Below are 19,391 nucleotides of genomic sequence, written 5' to 3' on the forward strand. Positions count from 1 at the left end.
AAACGGTATCAGGGTGAGCGCAAGTGTGTCATGAGAGGCCAGCTCCAGTGACCTCGTCAACACCCTGCCGAAATGCCGATGCATTTCCAAAAGCAGCCCCCGTGGCAATTCCCCCAGCTCCGGTATGAGCGTCGGGGGAATTGTGGAGGCAGTCGGTGGTCTCCTCAGCAGGAATTGGTTCTGTACTCCCCTTTCGCTTTGTCAACAAATGATTTTCCTTTCAGAGCTAATTCCGAAAATTCCTGTACGGGGTTTCTGAATGGGAGCTCTGATGAATGCGCAAGCGGTTGAATGAATGAAGGAGGGACAGATCGGTGAATGGGTGGGCAGTGGGCGGAGAGGTAAAGAGGTGGGGGTGGGTCACGGGAAGGATCACAGACTCAAGGTCTGCTTTCCCCCTTTGAAATTCTGTCATGACCTGTGAGCTGCAGAAACACTCTCTCTAATGTAGACCAATCAACGTGAGACTAATCAAACCTGAATGTCTGAGTTTCTAGCACCAAGGAGAGCGCATGATAAAGGTTTAATCCTAGTGATTTGCACCGATCAGTCATAACATTATGACCACCTTCCTAATGTCAATGTAATGTTGTGTAGGTCTCCTTTGTGCCTCTTAAACAGTTGTGACTCATCACAGGATGGACATGGGCCTTCTGAGGGCATCCTGTGGTGACGACTGAAAACATGATGTTGTTTGGGTGTTGTGGGTTGAGGGGAGATGGGCTCTGGGATCAGGCATGTTCCGGTGCATCCCACAAATACTTGATCCGTTGGGGATCTAGCGGATTTGGGAGACCAGGTTAAAATCTTGTGTTGTGTTTCGTGTTTTTTGAGTTGTTCCTAAACTGTTTTTGGTTGTGTGACTGTTGTCAGGCTGCATCTTGCTGCTGCCATCAAGGAGTGTCATTGCTATGGGGTCTGGTTTAGGTAGGTGGTACTTAAGTGACATAGGTGGTCTAAGTGACATCCACATGAATGCAGCAGAACACTGTATTGTCACAAGATGGCTGATGTTATTTACTTCTCCTCTCAGTGGTTTTATTGTTGTGGCTGATCAACGTCTTGTCGTTGGCAGCCCTGTGCGTTCTGTGGGTCTGTGTTGGATGTTCGTAAACCTAATGAAAATGTAAGTTAATAATGTCAAAATGAACGTATGCAGTAAGAAGAAAAGTATTCACTGCAGCAGTCTGGTTGTGGCCTCCAGGTCATAGGAGGAGTGCTAACATGCAGTTGGCCTGTTGGGTCTGACGGCTTCAAGTTTTTCAGCACCATGGACAGAGACGGGTCCCTGACCTGCTGGGGAGATGAGGACATGATGTATGTGCGTGCTCTGGTGAAATGGCCGCTTGTTCATTTCCTTTATCATCTCAGTCACCTATAGAATGAAGACCTCTCCATGTGCCCCTTACATGACATTATATTTTATCACTCTCTCAGAGGGACAGTGAAAGGCTTTCTGACCTCTACTGGAGGGCGCTGGGCTCCTGACAGGGAGGAAAAGGTGAACCTTATGAATGACTTGGCTGATGGTAAAAGGGAGAAGGGGTCACTGGAAAGTGCTACTTCATGCGTGGTCAACACATTGACGCTCAGTGTAGTGTACAAAGCTCTGGCTTCACTGGTAAAGACACATTTATTTATTTTTTAAGTGATTTGTTGTATCTGAGTCGGATTGAATGATGCTGTTTCCACTCTGCGATAATAGCCGCAGTTCGTGGCAGCCTAACTGTTGCTACCACGTGTTGCCACAGAGTCCTTAAACCGCACAGTTTCCCCAAAGCAGCATTCGTGAACTGCAATGACTCGTCGGCAGTGTTGAAATGTCAGGTTTTGGGTGTGCTCTCGTGTAGCGCTGAGCGTGCTACGTCTGGACGCGTCCAAAGCGCAAGAGTCGAAACTCTCCGCTCTCTTCGCCATGCCGACGAATCCATTGAGAGAATTTCGCAGCGTTAGTCATCGCAACAGCTATCCGCAGTGTGTGTAGTAGTCGCCTATAGCCTCTCTTGCACCTCTTGCACCGGAGATCCACAGTGGGCGCCGTGCAGGGCTTGGCTACAGACGCACTCTGTGCCGCGTGTCTGTGCACCGCGTGCGCGATTTCTCCTGCACCCACCCGCAGAGGTTTAACAGTCGGCCGGCATGGTCTCATGCCGGTTGGGTCCGTGGTGCTGGGCCGCTGGGTGCCCGGGTCATTAGGGTGTTTGCGCAGGACGTGGCGAGCCGACGCCAGTGACCGGGCAGGTGATGTTTGCTCACGTAAGCCGCTCGCGTTTGATGAGGGGCGCAGGGGACGCGGCTGGAGGGTGCGCGCTACTGTTGCAACGCCTCACCGGATAACCGCTGCTATCCCATCCCGTCCGTTTGTTCCTCCACGTTTTTTTGTTCTCTTTTTATTTTTTATATTTTGCTGAGCGACCATCGGATTTTTTTTTTGCGAGAGCGGGACACTTGGCGATCGAAAGAAGTGGATAAAGGACCCGATTTTGCGTGTGCGTGTGCGTGGAGTGCGTAGCATTTCTTGTGATTCCCCTGTACGCGCAAGCCGCTTTTTTCCTTCCAGAGAGGCAATGCGCCCACCCATGCGATGCTAGCCTATTAGCTGGAGAGGGAGAGAGAGCGAGAGAGAGAGTGAGAGAGAAAGAGAGAGAGAGAGAAAGAGAGAGAGAGAGAGAGAGAGGTTTTAGCCCTGGATTCGAGAGGAGGCTAATTTACGAGTCTTGTTTTGCCTTTCAGGAAAAGGGGAGATAAGAGGGGGAGGGTGGTTGGTGAAGGAGAATGCAGCAATCACATTTTTAAGCATGCAGAAGCGGGCCGTTTCCGGTTCCTAGGCTGGTGTGTGTCCCCCCATCCGACGCCAGCAGCCGTATGGGGAAAGCAGCGGCAGACACAGATGGCATGGACACTTCCACAAGGTCTGCCGCTCTGCCCTGCCTGCTCTGCCGGAGCCCGTTCGCCGCCGTCTCTCTCTTCCAGCTCGCTCCGCCGCCCAGCAGCACTGCAGCACAGCACAGGCTGACGGCATGAGGCTTGATCCAGTGCATTTCTCCATGCTGGTCATCGGGGTCTCCTTCGCCTGTTACGCCCCGAGTCTCAACTCCCTCCAGGACCAGGCGTACAGATCAGCCGTGGTCATCGAGGGCGAGGTGCGCTCCTCCCCGGAGAACGTCTCCTCCCGGGAGCCCTACAGTGTGAATGTCAAAGTGCTGGATGTGTGGCCCGTCAACAGCGGCGGCCTCGAGAGGGAGCAGCTCGTGACCGTCGGGGACTTCGGCTCCGAGGCCCCGTGCACCACGGTGGAGAAGGACCACAGATATATCTTTTTCATGGACCCGACCGCCGAGCCCTTGGTATTCAAGGCATCGTACGCCCCCGTGGACGCCAGCGAGCCGGAGCTGAAGAAGGATGTGGAGAGAGTGTTGTGCGAGGACTGCGGTAAGTTTAAGGCTTTTCCGTTATACCTGCCGTGCACTCAAAGCGCACTATAAGGGCCACTGGAGCTGCCATGGTGATGTAAGGAGACATCTACCACTCTCTGGCTGCGCGTGCACGTGTGCAGTCTATACAGTGTGTCAGCGTGCATACAGCACATGCATGCGCGCCAGGCGATTGACACTTCAATTCTCCATAACCCGGTCACCCATAATGAAATGAGAAGCGTGTCAGGGGATGTGTCTGTGTGCAGGTCTGTGTGTTGTCTCCTCATGTGTGTGTGTGTGTGTGTGAAAAGAAGAGATGGATAAATCTGCCAGTTTAACTTCAACAGCAGGCACTTCCTGTGGTTAGACGGAAAACTTGCCTGGATTCCAGCAAGATCTGCATCATCACATCATTGCACTGAAGTAGGCTGCATGTGGAGTCTTAAGGTAGAACACTCAGCCAAAGGCAGCAGCTCCCGTGTGTGTGTGTGTGTGTGTGTGTGTGTGTGTGTGTGCATCAGAGAAGGAGAGAGTTAGGCCAAGCATGTGATGGGAATCAGGGACAGCAACCTCGTCTTGAAGTAACCTCATTTCCAAACTTTGTATTGTTGCCTTTGGCCGGTATTAGATGTCAGATCCGGCGCTGCTTCATATTGGAAACTGTGGCAACATCCTTGACAGTGCCAGTGTTGACTGCAGTGACAGAATGTGGGAGGCGGCAGAGCTACAGATCTCTAAACTTGTTGCCAGTTCCTTTTGTTCACACAGCACAACAAAAAAAAAAAAAAAAAAAAAAAAAAAACAGAAACTGCTGTAGCTCTTGTTCGTCTTTAAGTTAGTCAGTCCTCGAGAAGGAGAAAAAACGGGTGTGGAGGAGCCGGTGGGCAGGTGGGAAAACTGGTCTGTTTAACCGCATTAAAAGCAACATAAAGCCTAAAGTTTTATAATGGTTGTGCAATTTTTTACTTTTTTTTTCTCATTTCTTCTCCATTTCAGATTCACCTCCTCGTAGCTCAAATAACGCGTGAATTAAGTTTCCCTGTGACTCACGTTGTATCTTATTCAGTTAGTTGTAGAGTTTCTCGATTCTCCCACCGATATTTCCTCCAAGAAAACTACAAGTAATTATCTTCATGATCTGCTCCATCTGTGTTTTCAGCATTTAACTGCAGCACTGCCTTTGACGTCGATGCAAAACGTGATCTGATTGTGTTTTAGTGACTCTGAGCAACACACAGACAAGGAAGCACCAGTTTCTCCTCCTGCACAAAACACAATTTCTCTCATACACATTTTATGAAGTTTAAAAGGAACTGTAAAGCTCATTTGTTACATGAGCGTGAGGATGGAGACGTTTGAAAGCACCGTCAAATCCAGAGCCCCAAAAATAACTCCTGTGCAAACTAACAGCGTCTTAAAGTATTCAGTCCTAACAGGAACTAACTCATAAGTCTGAACAAAGGGTTTATCGATCGCTCGAGGAAACAACGCGACATTCTATTTTTATCTCGTACTAAAATTATTCAAGTCATTCGTTTATGACAGTGCAGTTACAAGCGGGGATGAGCTCAATTTCACCCCATTCAGTCCGCATGCAGTTCCCTCACTTCACTTACATTCATTGCTCCAGTCATCTTGTATTCTGTGCCTCCTAAGGAGACAGAGTCTCCGCAGTTTGACTGTGTGAATGAATCTATGGTAAAGCAACGTATGTATTACAACTATATATACACACAACAGTAAGACAGGCAACAGAGACAAAAGCATCTTTATTAGACACTTCAGAGTGTGTGGTGACACTATAGATGTACTCTGAACGTCCACAGCAGCATAAGAAAGGCAGTGTCCATTAGATTCATCAGTTCTGTTTCTTTTCTAAGACCGACTGAATTAATCTGTGATAGTAAAACCATAATCACATAAGTGAAAAATACAGAGACAGACGTGAGTTTAAGGTAACCGCTTTATACGTAGATCTGTACATTTTATTTATTAACCTCTAAGATGTTATAAGAAATCTTTCATTTATTCACCCGGCTCTGCTGTGGTGAATCTGAGTGTGAATCTGGTTTAAAAATAGCCGACAAATATCTGAAATACTAAAAGTCTCCTTTCATCCCAGATGCTGTTCCACATGTATTTGTAGCCTATGCTTGGTGCATCTCAAATGCATAAATATCCAGTAAAGTGTTACAGCTCCCTCTGCAAAACCTCTATAACTGCTTATTGGCCAAGACTTCCCCTCAGTTGTATCTCTCTCTGTCTCTCTCTCTCTCTCTCTGGCTACGCTGACACTTTTCACTGGGTGGATGCAGCAGTGTCGGGGTAGCCGGGAAATGAGCTACGGCCGAGCAGGACTCCCAGCCAGCAGTCGGGCTGGAGATGTGCAGATACTGTAGAAGAGTGTAATTTGAGACGGGGAGTAATTGCGGCTCAAAGACGAGCCGGTGAGGGGTGTGTCGGCAGACACACACCCTGAGAGTGGCCAATCCGAAAGCAGGCCCAAACACGGCCGGCCAATCCCCGCCAAGCGCTCGGTACACCCACATCTGCACAAACCCCTGGCAGCTTCCATCAACACGTTATATTTTACAAACTCCTCAGTTACTGTTATTTTTTGTTCCCCCCAAATAATAGTAGTGCAGTGTGAAATGTTTGGGTTGCACTGAGCTGGTAGCAAAATACTGGCAACAAAGCAGGTAGAGACAGATGATCCAGCTCCGCGTTTCCTTTATCAAAAAAGATCACTGCCGCTGTTATCTACTGGGTGGCACAGTTAGTTACGAGGGACGCAGCTCATCACACTTGTCAGACTTTATTCTGCCATGACAGTACACTCTCTGAAGTCTGTGCGTTAACTTCAGCGCGAGCATTCACTATGGCACCACCGCAGTGCCAAGTTTTAAGAGGATACATCACCGTAGGCCTTAGGACAGCTCTACCATTTACTGTATTGTAAAGGCGAAGGATCAATACGGCTTTACTTCTCTCCGTTTTACCTCGTTGCAATAATGCAAAACAGTAAAAGTGTATAGAATAATGGATAACAGCCATCCTATAGCTACACTACTTAGCTTTATGTGTGATGTTTCTGGCCTACCAGCCCGGGCAGATAACGCTGATGTGCAGAATTTTAGGGCCCCGTTCTTGATATTTCTGGGTCGCGGGAATATGCAGAAAGCCACAAAAATGTCAGCATTCGTGCTCGTAAAACAAGTTAACATCAATTTTAGACAGCTGCTTATCAGTTTACCGTCTCGTGGTTCAGTTCGTGACTTTGCGCCGGTGAATTTTGACATTTTAAAGTTAGAAGCGCAGACCTCTGGGTGCGAGAGAGAATTACGAGACGGTGAATCTTTTTCTTTTCGCTCTATAAAAGACAGCGGAGCCATCTTCCAAAAGCAGAGGCAATGTTGATTAAATGGCGAGAGCGGCCAGTTCCTCTCTTAGTGTTTATTTTATTGAGTCTGCCATAGCTACTCCAATAAGCCTCCCCCCACACCCCCACCCCCACCCTCACCCCACCAACCCCAACTCAGCCCACACCACTGACCAAGACGCAGCTGTGCCTTGCCTTATTTATCTCCACGGTTTTCAGATCGGTATTTGTAGAAATGGCTGCGACTTCTTTACATTTTTTTGTTTTTTCCACGATCTTATGTGCTATTTATAAAACCTTGAGCACGATACCAATTCACGGCTACATCATACGTCGAGCAGTTCTCTCCTCACAACTTAAAACCACTGCACCCCTCGTGGTACTCCAAATAACGCAGCTGTGGACTGCTCACGCTCCCCTGTTAGAAATCACAAAGCCAGTTCCATCCTACATCCCGGGGAGTCTGCAGTGAAATGTAGGTCTTCTCTGATCATTGCTGTTGGCATGCCTTTGGAGATGCATTGACAGTTTCTTCCTAAAATAGCCTTATCAGATGCCCAAGCATGCTCTCGTCACTGATTTTGTATCTATTGCTGCATACATCAAGTCTCACTCTCTCCTCCTGTCTCTCTCCTCAGGCTGTAGCTGACTGTAGCTGGAGTGTGTGGTTCAGCTTATGCCTGCCCTTCTGTCAGTCAGTCAGCCGCACAGTGGAGGGGGGGGAAACAGAGGGAGGCAGAGAGAGATCTTTAGCTTTGAAACTACAAAGAGATGTTACAATAATGCATACTGTAAGAATTTCAATAATTGCAGAGGCCTCTTTTTTTCTTTTTCTTTCTTTCTTTTTTTTTACCTCATCAAGAATGAGGACACTAAGTTCAGGGACAGTTTTATTTTACCTGACGCATCTAAAAATGGATCCACTGCATTTCTGTAAAATGCTGTAGCGCCGTCTTCGTCCGGCGCATGTGTTTAATCCGTGCGTTTTAAGATGAATTTGCAGGTTTTAGCAGGAGGAGGCTAAAATTAAAACCGAGTGCTATTTGTATTGTTCGCGTAAGTGTTAAACGCACAATATCGTCCCCTTGTCTTTGGTCTTTCTGCTAAGCTAGGCTAACCCTCTAGTGACGGCAGCTTAACCATAGACTGAAAGATGGATGCCGCAAGGTCTCAGAAGTGAAGCCAATGCCTTAAACTTGCCCTCTTTCTAATAATTAACAGGAGGCGGCTCCACTGGTTTCTAAAAGAGGTCAGGCTGTGTGTGTAAGCCAACGAGAGGATTGTAACCATAGTGTCTTCACAAGTCTGTGATCTCAAATGTTAGTTTTGCAGTTCTATAAATACAAGTATAAGTGTCCTCGGCCAGATCCACCCTTAGCTCCTCCCCAGCTCCAGCCTCTTGTCCAAATACATTTGTGATTTGAAAAAGCAAAAAGTTGAGCGTTCAGAAAGCTAGCTACATTCATATTTTTATTTTTATTTTTTTTAAATAGGTGGACTTAACACACAAAGTAGCACACTCTTGGAAAGTCAGCAAATCCCAATTTTTGAAATATTCTTTTCAAATGATCATTTGCAGACAGTCCCCCTGTTATATACACTCACTTGCCACTTCATTAGGTACACTAGTGAAACAGATACATTCTAATATAACAGCCCTGCACTGAATCTTATCTTCTTGAAGGTTATCGTATTCAGAATAACTTTAAAATAACTTCAGTGACGGCTTTAGCTTGTAGTACAATTCAGTTGTAATGTGCTGTACGGACGCATGTTCCTATTATTCTGACAACCCCTGTTGTAGACAGTAGGTTAAATAACAGAAACGCTGTAGCTCCACAAACTTCATCCTCCGAAATAGTCATCCAGTTGAATCACCACCTTTCTCATGCTGTTTCAACGTGACCTGAACATTAAAATATGAAGGAGGGTTTAGTGCAACACTGTTATATTAGAATATGTTTGTTTTCTCCAGTGCACCAAGTGAGTATATATCAGAACCCATTCAAATGATGGTGATATTACTATTTGTTGCAAGAGTTGGTACCAATGTGCAACACTATTTTGATGGCATGACTTTGTGTGTTTGACGGCCTTGCCTGCATGTGTACCGAGCGTCGGTCCATTCTAAGCATCGGTATATACTTTTTTTTCTGTGCACCACTGCCGTCTTTCAGCTCAGGTTCACATCAGTGCGTACAGCAGCTGGAGGGCAGAACCACCGTGGCATTGATCTCCAAATCCTAGAATTAGGAGATTTCTTGCTCTGGGGCAGCACGTCAAAACAATCCCTGCAACAGGAAACACATCCAAGGCCACACCCGTGAACAAGCCTTTAAAACAATCCCAGAGAATTCGAGCTTTCATTACGGATTTCTAAAGAGGAGATTCACGTCTCTCTCGAGCCAGTGATGAGAAAGTTGAGGCCGATTCGTAGATTTCCCGGGCTCCTCGGCGCGTATGCGATCGTGGGCACAATGCTGGCCTTAATTGAACCAGCGTGAAGGTGGATCTCTGACATACAGTATGCGCATACTGCATGAATGTGCATTCACCGGTTGTATCGGTGACTTGACACGAATCTCGGTGCGTGTGTTGTATGTGTGTGTGGCCTCTCACTTGTCTGTCTCATCCCTTTCCCCTCTTTGTTGCGTTATCTGTGTCTATTTCAGACACCCTCTGTGTGTCGCTTTCTCTTCTGTTTCTCTCTCCTTCTGTCTCCCTCACTGTCCTTGTCTCACCAGAGCTTTATACCTCTGCACACACACACAAACACACACACACACATACAGCAATGCCAGTTAGCTGTTGCTGCTGTTGCTGCTGTGCTGCAGATGCCCCAGTGTGCTGTCATTAGCAGAGAGATCTGGGGCTGCTATAAATTATGCACACTGAATAACAGAAGGCTGAGGATTTCTCCTCTCCGCTGCCTGCATGCATGTGTGCGCTTATGTGTGGAGGGAAGCGGGGAAGCGCACGCCACATCTCCGCTCATTTATGCCCGAACGGCCAATCAGCTCTGCCTGTCGATGTTTGTGCGCGCGTTGACGCACTTCTTTGTCGCTCCGCTCACTCACGACCGTCCGGCTCCCGCACATGTCCTTCAGTTATTTAGTGCGTGTGTGTCCTTGCTTGTGAATAATGTATCAGCACTCATCTTTTTCAGCAGTCAGCTTTAGTAGAAAACTCCCGACACATGCCTCTTAAAGGGACCAGCCCCGGTGTCACATGGCTCCGTTTGTGAATGAGAGAGGTCTTCGTGTAACCGTGCTTACACACACACACACACGCACACACACACACACAGACGTGGAAGCACACAAGCGCACACATGCAGATGTACTGCACACATCACCCACATACTCATGCAGCTGCTACCACTGCTGCATTCGCCCTCCTTACTGCATCAGCAAAGTGCTTGTTTGAGACAGGATGGATTTGCCCGTTGCTCTCTCTCTATTTTTTTCCACAGAATTAGATTAGACAACAAAAACCAAAACTGAATAATTAGAAACACCGTTGCCAATAACCTGCCACTTGACACTGCAGATAAAACATTTAAATATTACAAGTTTGCCACTGTTTCAATAAATCTGAGACGTCTTACTCTTTTCTTGGAAAGCCATTTTAATCTTTGGCATTCTTCTCCACACGTAGCCCCGCTGTGCCAGACTGTGAGGGGCTGGCGTGCCGTCAGCATGCCTGATATTCATGAAGTTGTAAAAAAGGACATTTCCAACTCTGGATGGTGCTTCAGGAACGAGAGCTTCTCAGCTTCACGGCAAACGTGCTTTTGATCAAGGCACACGAACTGTCCTCGGAGGTGACGCTCTGTACGGCAGTGTGTCTGTTTTGCTCTGCTTTTTCCATTTAAACGTGAGGAATGTAATTACTGAGACAGGGAATGTGAGCTCTGCAAACGCCTCCTGGGAAAGGAAGGGTTAAAACCTCCCTTTGGTTCTATATCAGGCTATCTTCAGCTCCGAAAGGTGGGCTATCTTTATCTCTCTTTGTTGTGGTGGTCTCTGATGGTGACAAGTAGAGTATCTTCATCTGTCTTCTAGATGTCCTCCTTTGACTCGCTGGATGTTATCTTGTAACTATTATGGGATTCTGGTGGATATTACTGTATGTATGATGTGTTTGGTTTGGCATCTTTTTATCCGGCTGTGTGAGATTGTGCGAGATTGTGCGGCCGTGCAGCGGTTGTACATATTTGTCTTTGAGAAGTGGATTTGAAGAAACATTCCACTCAGACCGATGTTGGCAATGCATTGCCTAATTCTCACTTATGAAATGATATTTCAGCTCCCCTTGTCAGCTTTCTTCAAGCTATTGCCGATATTTATTTGTAATTTTGTCAGTTATGTTACAATGCCAACAGTTTCTAAGACGGATTTTGTCTCTGTTTTATCTGAACTAAGATAAAATGCTTCAGGTTTCGTTCTACACATGGAGCACTGGGTCTGTTGCATTATTGGTCAAGTCATCTCCATAATCTGAGAGAAACGATTATTGCCATTTATTTGACTCATATCGTATATACATTGTATTACTTCCGGAAACTAAAAGAATGTTATAAGCTGCCTTGCAAGACTGTATGAAATGTACATATTTCTTATTTTCACTAGCTCTTCTACGACTTTTCCCTGGAAGATTGTTAGTTTACAGGCATTTTAAGCAAAAATTGAGTGGTTTGAAAGGTAAAATATTGTGACTGACAATATCATATAAACCGGCGACCTCTGGGTCTGAGCGATGAAGCCCATGCAGTTCATTGAGTGGCCACTTGAGGCTGGTTCCTAAAGAAGGCACATCCATATAAACCCCCATGTTAAAAAACCCAACTTTACAGCATTATTAAACATGTGTACGACCTGGTACAAAAATAAGTTTGGTCTCAATAGTTGATTTTACTATTCATGACAACTGTACGTTTTGTTTTGTTTTCTAACCCATTAATTTTTCTTTTGTTATTAAGGTTAAAAATTCTGCATAATTAAGGGTGTTCCCGCTTTGAGTGACATGTCTGAGCTGACAGGTAGTGGAGAGTTGAGTGGGCGGGTCTCAACAACCAGGCTCCTTAAGCTCCGCCCCAACACGGCCACATGCCCATATTTGGCGACCACGGGCTCCGTCCGCTTCTTTTTCGAGATTCAGAATCCAGTGGGTGATGTCATGATGGGTTTATCCATAGTATATACAGTCAGTCAATGATCTGCACACAACTGGTTAGTCCTACGACCAATTAGAGCCAGTCCATTTTAAACAGCACTCAGATTGCATGTGTGACTGCAACACTCTTCTGTCCATCACCACATAAAGCCCGTCCAAACAAACTGATTAAGCCGGTAGATTTTTGCTGGAGATTAATCAGTTAACAACAAAGAGACTCCAGATCAACTATTCACCAGAAAACATTTGTGAGCACGGACGTTGGTCTAGCTTCTTCTTCTTCAGATCTAATCATGACCACACATGCGCCTTAAATTGGGTTTGTACTAAACCCGTGAAGCCAGTGAAATGCAGAAAAAGTGTGTTTCCTGCTTATTGATCATCAGTATAGATGTCTTGTAGCGGACTCTACTTTCTAAGTTTTTCTGTGTTGCTGTGTCTCTTATTGCTGCTTTAAGCTAGCTCATTTGTGTTGTTTTCAAGGCATTGTTATTATCACTCTCTTGCTAGTTTGGTGGATGACACGACACATTTAATGTACCAGGCGGAGATACATTTTCCATCTCCACTTTCATGCCATTTCTACCATCTGTTGAATAACAACAAAAGCTCGAAGGCAACTACTTGGAAGAGCAAATGTTGATGGTAATTTGAAGTTGATGAACACCAGTTTTAACCGAGATTTAGCCGCCTGCTGGACTGGAGGGTGGAACGGGGGCTGAAACCCAAACTGTTCTCTCTTTGCCAATAAAGACTCTCAACCAAAGACCACATGGGTCACAGATATTTAGATGAGTTTTTAGAATAGGGTTCACCAGTGTTCTTAAGCACATATTTTATATTATAGGGTAAAATTATTTAAAGCAGTACATTTGGGATTGACCCAAAACACCTAGTTCATTCTAATGAACGTGTCAGTCAATGCCGTAATTAAAACTATACATTTAAATATACCGGCAGTTCTTATTTATTTTTCTTGCATTATTCACAGGAAATCATCAGTCTGAAAAAGTTAATAAAGAGACTGAATATGTATATAATTAATGTTAGATGATGTACGATTAGAAAACTCGTCACAGAAGCTAAGACAAATAAAGAAAGGTGTTATAATGTAATCTGCTCAGTGTTGCCAGATATATATTTGATAATTATCAAGTTTATAAGATTGTTTCAGGGCCTATACTACGGTGGCCTTGAAGGTCAAAACACAATGACATTTCAGGAAACACAGCAACATTTCAGAAAACTCAATGACTTTTCAGAAAAAACAACATTTCAGAAAACACAACAACAATACAGAAAACACAACGACATTTCAGAAAACGCAACGACATTTCAGAAAACACGATATTTCAGATTGTGGAAACAGTAGGGACATCACTTCTTGTCTCTGATTGGACAGAACTCGTGCTAAAATATAAGCTGATGTGACTGGTTGTTTTGCTGCCTGTCAAGAAAGGACAAAACCAGACAGTGTAGTCGTTTCCTGTTTCTATTCAGCTCAGTTTTAAACTGCGTTGGAAAGAATGGATGACAGAGATAGCATTAATAGAGGAATATCTTTACAGATTACTTGATTTTAAAAGTAACTAAGTTACTTTTTTAGTTACATTCAGCAGCTTCTGACAACTCCTCTCGCTGCCTCAACACATTTTTAACCTAAAAACTATTTCCTGAAAAAATACATGTTTTTATAAAACATAAAATAAAATCAGTCTTTCTTAAATTTGCATAACATAAATCAAAGAAACAAGACAACTTACCCTTTCCGTAATCTGAAATGTTGTTTTGTTTTGTGAAATGTTTTTGTTTTTTGACCTTCAGGGCCACCATACTATATGATATAAAATAGCAAATATACAAATGTTTACCATTTGACTAACAATGAATAAAGCAGTTGTTTCATTCGAATAGATGACCCTCTGTGTTCACATGCACACACACGTCCACCTGAATAGGGCTGAAAGTCAAATAACCTTGTGCTTTTTTAAGTGCATTTTAATCCAGATCAGAAATGGACGTCCTGTCCAGCATTGGACCCACTCACAATAAATCTCTGGTGGCCTGTCTCTCTTTGGTGTGAAGCATCACAGGCTGACCAGCTGGTAAAAGAGCATGCAGTGACAGTTTATTCAGGTTATGAGGTTACATCGCAGCGATTCAAATTAAAACTGGTTCGTTTCACGTCTGTTTCAATGCTGCCAACATGCAAAGTTGCCAAGTGAAGATTTAATCCTCAATAAACCTTTGTCAGTGCAGAGCTTTAATTTTAGAGGAAATGGAAAGGCCAAGGGGACTTCAATTCACAGTAGTGCCAGTCAAGAAAAGACCAGTGAGTCATAATTTTTTTATTTTTTAATAAAATATCACGTGTTCATTAGAGCTATTGGTACGCAGACAAAGGAGACATTTCAGTCCACGTAAACAAGAACGAAAACTCAGATATACAAAGCGTACATAAAGCTTTTACCTTGAGATGAGGCTCGTCTGAAAATAATAGCTTCTTCCCATCACTGTTTTGTGTTGTTTTGTCCGTGTACTGAAATGAAACAAAGCAAAACATTCAAAAAATTCACAGACAAGTACGCTTTAAATGGTTTTGTCAAAAAGCTCAAAGCTCATTCAAAGTGAGAAACAATCAGAGAAGAAGGGAATTTACAACTTTTCACATTTCCCATAGTGGTGTCTTCTCAAGTTTGTTCCTTAAAGTTGCACATTGTGGCAAGATGCAAACATATGAATCTATGCAACACATACACATGGACCTATCTAAGTGATATCTTTTTTTATGTAACCACGTTTTGCTTTATTAGGCACAAGAAAAAACACATTGATTCAGACTTGACTGAGCTGAGCTCCATGAACTTTGTCCCTGTGACAATATGTCTGAAAATGGTTTGCAGGATCCCAATTGATGGAATCAAAAGTCAAAATACACACTCTCGTTTTTAGAGGTTTCTCTAGGCTTAGGGGGTAAGAATTAAACTTTAGTTCAGAGCAGAGAATCGACCAATATATCGGGCCAATATTGCAGTTTTTACTGGTGTCAGCATCGGTCTATATCGACCACAGGCAGCCCTTTGCTGCTGGAGACATTGCGGACGCTGTGAACCTGTGCAGCCCATACTTTGTTCCTCCCCAATTAGCAGAGTACATGCTGGAACCTGGAAAATGCTTTAGCTTTACCTCTTTTTACCTGTTTATTCTGTATGCGTACGAGTGTTAAATATGCACTGAGTTCAATTTCTATGTTTTCGGTTAAATTGAGATTTGTAACATTTGTTATCATTGTGTCAAGTTTATCATGTAAATGGAGGGACAATAATCGGCTCCACATATCGGCCATCGGCCAAGGCTGCATCGGTATAGGCTCTAAAAAAATCCATATCATTCAATCTCTAGTTCAAAGTTGAAGTTGAAGCCTAACAGCACATTACACATGAGATCGTATTCAGCTCTGCTGTTATTAAAATGAACATGTCTGTAAAGTTGCTCATAATTCACAGAGAGCACGGTTGTGTGATTGCATCTATGTTTGTTCAGATTTATTCTTAACCGTGTCACTGCTTTCTGGGATGCCGGCACCTTAAATCAATTCTCTAGCTAACAGCCAGAGGGAGGTTAATTCCTCGCACATATGGGTGTACAATTTAACTTTGGCAAAGATCCAGAAAACCCATTATAAACATCGGATCAAGTTTGTAGGTTGAGGTTCCTTTTGTCCTTTTACATGGCAATAATAGCTTGTGTTTATGGCATTTATTCACTAATCAGAAATGCAATAAGGGCTCAGTGGGGTTTTATCATCAGATAAAGGAAAAATGTAGAGCTGTGTGACACCTGCGGGGACTGATACTGTATTTACAAATGACCCTAATGGCAGCATAAACAAACTGAAAGAAAAATAGGACCCAGGTCAGAACCTTGAGGTATACCACGAAAAATAAATGATGTCCTCTGTGTTTTATTTCCTGTTGTAGGGCGTCTTCTTCCAACAGCTCCTGTGCTTGGTCTTTCCGAGGGGCAGTGGGACGTCTTCCCTCTTAGCTCCTTATGGAGGACGGATGTGATCAATGCTTAAATCCTTTTATCAGGAAAATTGTGTCTGTTCGTCCGCTTTACAAGCCTGCAGTTAATGATGTGTGTGTGTATTAAGGAGGTGGGGGGGTTGATGGGAGAGATGAGAGGTGGGAAATGGTGGGGTGAGGGGTGGAGGATAAGAGGTGGAGGAGGAAGAGCCACGAGATAGCAGGATAGACGAAAACAGGAAGGAGGCAGAGGTGAAAAAGGAGAAGACGGTGAGATGAAAGGAGTGGAGGGAAGGAGCAGAAAGTGTTGGCGGAGAACAGGAAGAGAGACAAAAAGAAATAAAAAGATAAATGGAGGCCAGGTGGGGAGCAGAATGACTTGCACACGACTGAGAAGGGAAAAAGAGGAGGAGGAGGAGGAGGAGAAAGGAGAGACATAGAGAATAGCTTTTCCCCACCGTTCTGCCCGCAAGCCCTTCATTAACTATTCATTACCAACTCTGCACATTCTATCTATCTATCTATCTATCTATCTATCTATCTATCTATCTATCTATCTATCTATCTATCTATCTATCTATCTATCTATCGTTTGTCTTACATACTTTCCTCTATCTATTTCGGTCCTCCCAAATTTTCTTCATTTTACTCCGTCAAACCTTCTCCCTGAGTGTTTCTTTCCTTCTCTCTGGCTTTCTCACACCCACTCCCTTCTCTCTCTATCTCTTACAAAAGGCTTGACTGTACATCTAGAACGGAAGAAGACAACCCCCCCCACCCCCCCACCCCCCACCCCTCTCTGTATGTGCATATTTATATGTGTGCGTCCGTGGGAAAAAAAAAATCACTTGAATCTGAAGGGTGTATTTTTACCTAAATAGATCTCGCTGCAGCCAATAGAACAATGCACACCACCGAAGATAAGAGGCAAGGTCAAGCCGGCGTGTTTGTGTAGCCACAAAAAGCAAGAGAGTGGCAGAAGGCAGTGATTTATCGACGGTTGCTAACGGCCCTCGCTAACCGTGCACACACGTCCGCTTATAATTATTTTCTTCATCACACGTGAAAAACTCAAACTCACATCGAGCCAAGTCTTCTCCGTTTGCTGCACACACACACTCACACACTCACAAAGGGTTGCCCTGGGCTCGGCGTTGCTGCTGTGCAGAGGTTAGCTGGGTGCTGCTGCATGAAGGCCTGTTGTGGCTGCTGTCATTCAACAGCCAGTGCTCATCTCTTTCTCCTTCCCTCACACATACACACTCTCCTGCTCTTTCTCACTCTTATTTTTCCCCTTTCTCGCTGCCTTACATCCTCCGTCTCTCTCTCCGTCTCTCTCTATCTCCCGCTCCCTCCCCGGTTTCCATGGTGACAGCTGTGCGCTGCAGAAATCACACTGATCGGAGAATGAGATAGAAGGAGCTTCTCCCTTTTGTACGCGAACAGGCGCGCAGGCTCGCTACCCAGCTCCCCTCTCCGCACGTCTTTGTGCATTTTATGAATGTGCTCTGTGTCTTCCCCCTCCAGCCGCCTCACCAGTGACCCAGCACGCACACACGTTCAGCCCATGTGCGCGGTCATGTTGTTGCCGGCCGTGGCTTCCCAGCGTGCCGTACCTGTCCGCGAACACACCTAATTGGTTTGGCGTCCATATCGCTCTCTGTTATTGGATCATGCTTAGCAAGAAATTAGATCAATTTTGTTGATGCTTGCTTTGCTGGACTGCGAGAGAGAGAGAACGAGGGAGGAGGAGGAGGAGGAGGAGGAGGAGGAGGAGAGGGCGGGAACATCAGCTGACCTTGAAAGAAGGACCTCTTGATGGACGGCCGATGGGAGCGATGGTCACGTGTGATTGGGTTGTGGAGCAGGCCGGTCACAGGCTATTGGCCAGACGCTGCCGTCCATTCGTGGCTCCCGTTCCACATCAACCCACCCACCGCCCCCACCGCTCTGCTCCCTCAGTGAGGAATACTCCCATCAGTCAGTGATACAGAAGGCTTGGATCAGCAACTTATCGTTCACACACACACACACACGCACACACACATACGCTTGTACACGTTTGCAAACAGACAATCACACGCATCCATCAGGGCAGACAATAAAACGTCCACGTGCACATCTGCGCGCCGCACATGTTCCCGTGCATGCACTCACCCTCTCCCGCTCTCTAACACACATATTCACAGCGCTGTGGAAAATCTCTGTGTCAGTGTATAAATTGCAGCTGCAGAATTAGACTTGTTATGGCTTGCTTGGTGCCTGCGCTGTGTGGGAAGTGTGAATCTACTCTAATTGTGTTCGTGCACATATTTCAGCTCTCTCTCTCGCGCGCGCTCTCTTTTTATGCATAGCTGGGAAACCATTGTGCAGGCTTTTCTTTTCTTTTAAACGTTTGCAGCCGTAAGAGTAATTCTCCATCAAGCTGCACCTCAGCCTCAAACCTGACAACGCCGATTCGGTTTTACCCACAGTGTTTTCTCTGTGGTTGTGTTAGCAAGCGCAGGTGCCAAAAATAAAGGAGGATTTATTAGATAACCTGGACGTTTTCCAATTTGTTTACAGGAAAAAAAAAGTAAACGGTATCAACTTAGAGATAAATAGCGGTTTCAGGATTGTTCAAAGGTCAATATGAAGTAGTCACTTTTGTTGTACACCTTTTGTCAGAATTTGTCCATTTGATAAATTAATCTAACCCTTTGGCAACGGTCTGTTTTTAATTATATTATGTATTAAAGTAGTTAGGTGGCATGCGTTTTACGCCCTCATTGTTGTAATTAATGCAGAGAAAATGAAGATCTACGCAAAGAGGGATGAAAATATCAACTGAATTCATTATACAAGACATCTGTCTAACGTGCAGAATCTACCCTATAGGTGATGATGTGTCTGTGGCGCATGGAAGGCGGCTTCAGGACTTAATGGGGAACCCTTTACTCCAAATATCAGCATTTGAAATTTGGTTTTAGAGCATCGGCGCAGTGTTCAGCAAATTTGTTTACATGCTCCAAAGCTTTCCGAAGCTTTCCGTGTACTTTAATTCAATCGTAATAGAATAATATGAATGTGCCTGCCATTTATGACAAAATCGGTTTGTCTGAAAAAAGGTTGAGCAGTCATTTATTGAATTTAGTTTGAAATGGATACACTCAAGCGAAGTAGAAGGTCTGTGATTATGAAGTGTAGACGTTTTGAAGCCTCGTTAAAATAACCATATAGTAAACACAGAAGGAAATATCTTAATTTCCCACATTATTGCTCATTTTCTTTGGACCCACTTTAGATTTATTGGCCGTTGTGAAGAACACACTCATATGTTTGAACGCACAGGCGACTTGGAGAATTACACTGAAGGCTTAAAATTAGTTAAAAGCGCATCGGGAATTCGCAGCG

The 19,391-nt window shown here is 44.8% G+C and overlaps 1 protein-coding gene across 3 annotated transcripts in view; it reads left to right on the forward strand.

The window, feature by feature from the left end:
- The first annotated feature begins 1,690 nt into the window (after positions 1–1,690).
- nrg2b (neuregulin 2b) overlaps positions 1,691–19,391 on the forward strand; it is a 52,548-nt gene continuing 34,847 nt past the window's right edge. Inside the window, exon 1 of one of the 3 annotated variants that reach the window (XM_047584670.1) lies at positions 1,691–3,432. In XM_047584670.1, the coding sequence (XP_047440626.1) occupies positions 3,021–3,432 (412 nt within the window). In that variant the 5' untranslated portion in view covers positions 1,691–3,020. The remainder of the gene's footprint in view (positions 3,433–19,391) is intronic. The other 2 variants (XM_047584669.1, XM_047584671.1) reach the window with 2 other exon arrangements.

The sequence above is a fragment of the Mugil cephalus genome, chromosome 5 (assembly GCF_022458985.1).
Source record: "Mugil cephalus isolate CIBA_MC_2020 chromosome 5, CIBA_Mcephalus_1.1, whole genome shotgun sequence".
NCBI lineage: Eukaryota > Metazoa > Chordata > Actinopteri > Mugiliformes > Mugilidae > Mugil > Mugil cephalus.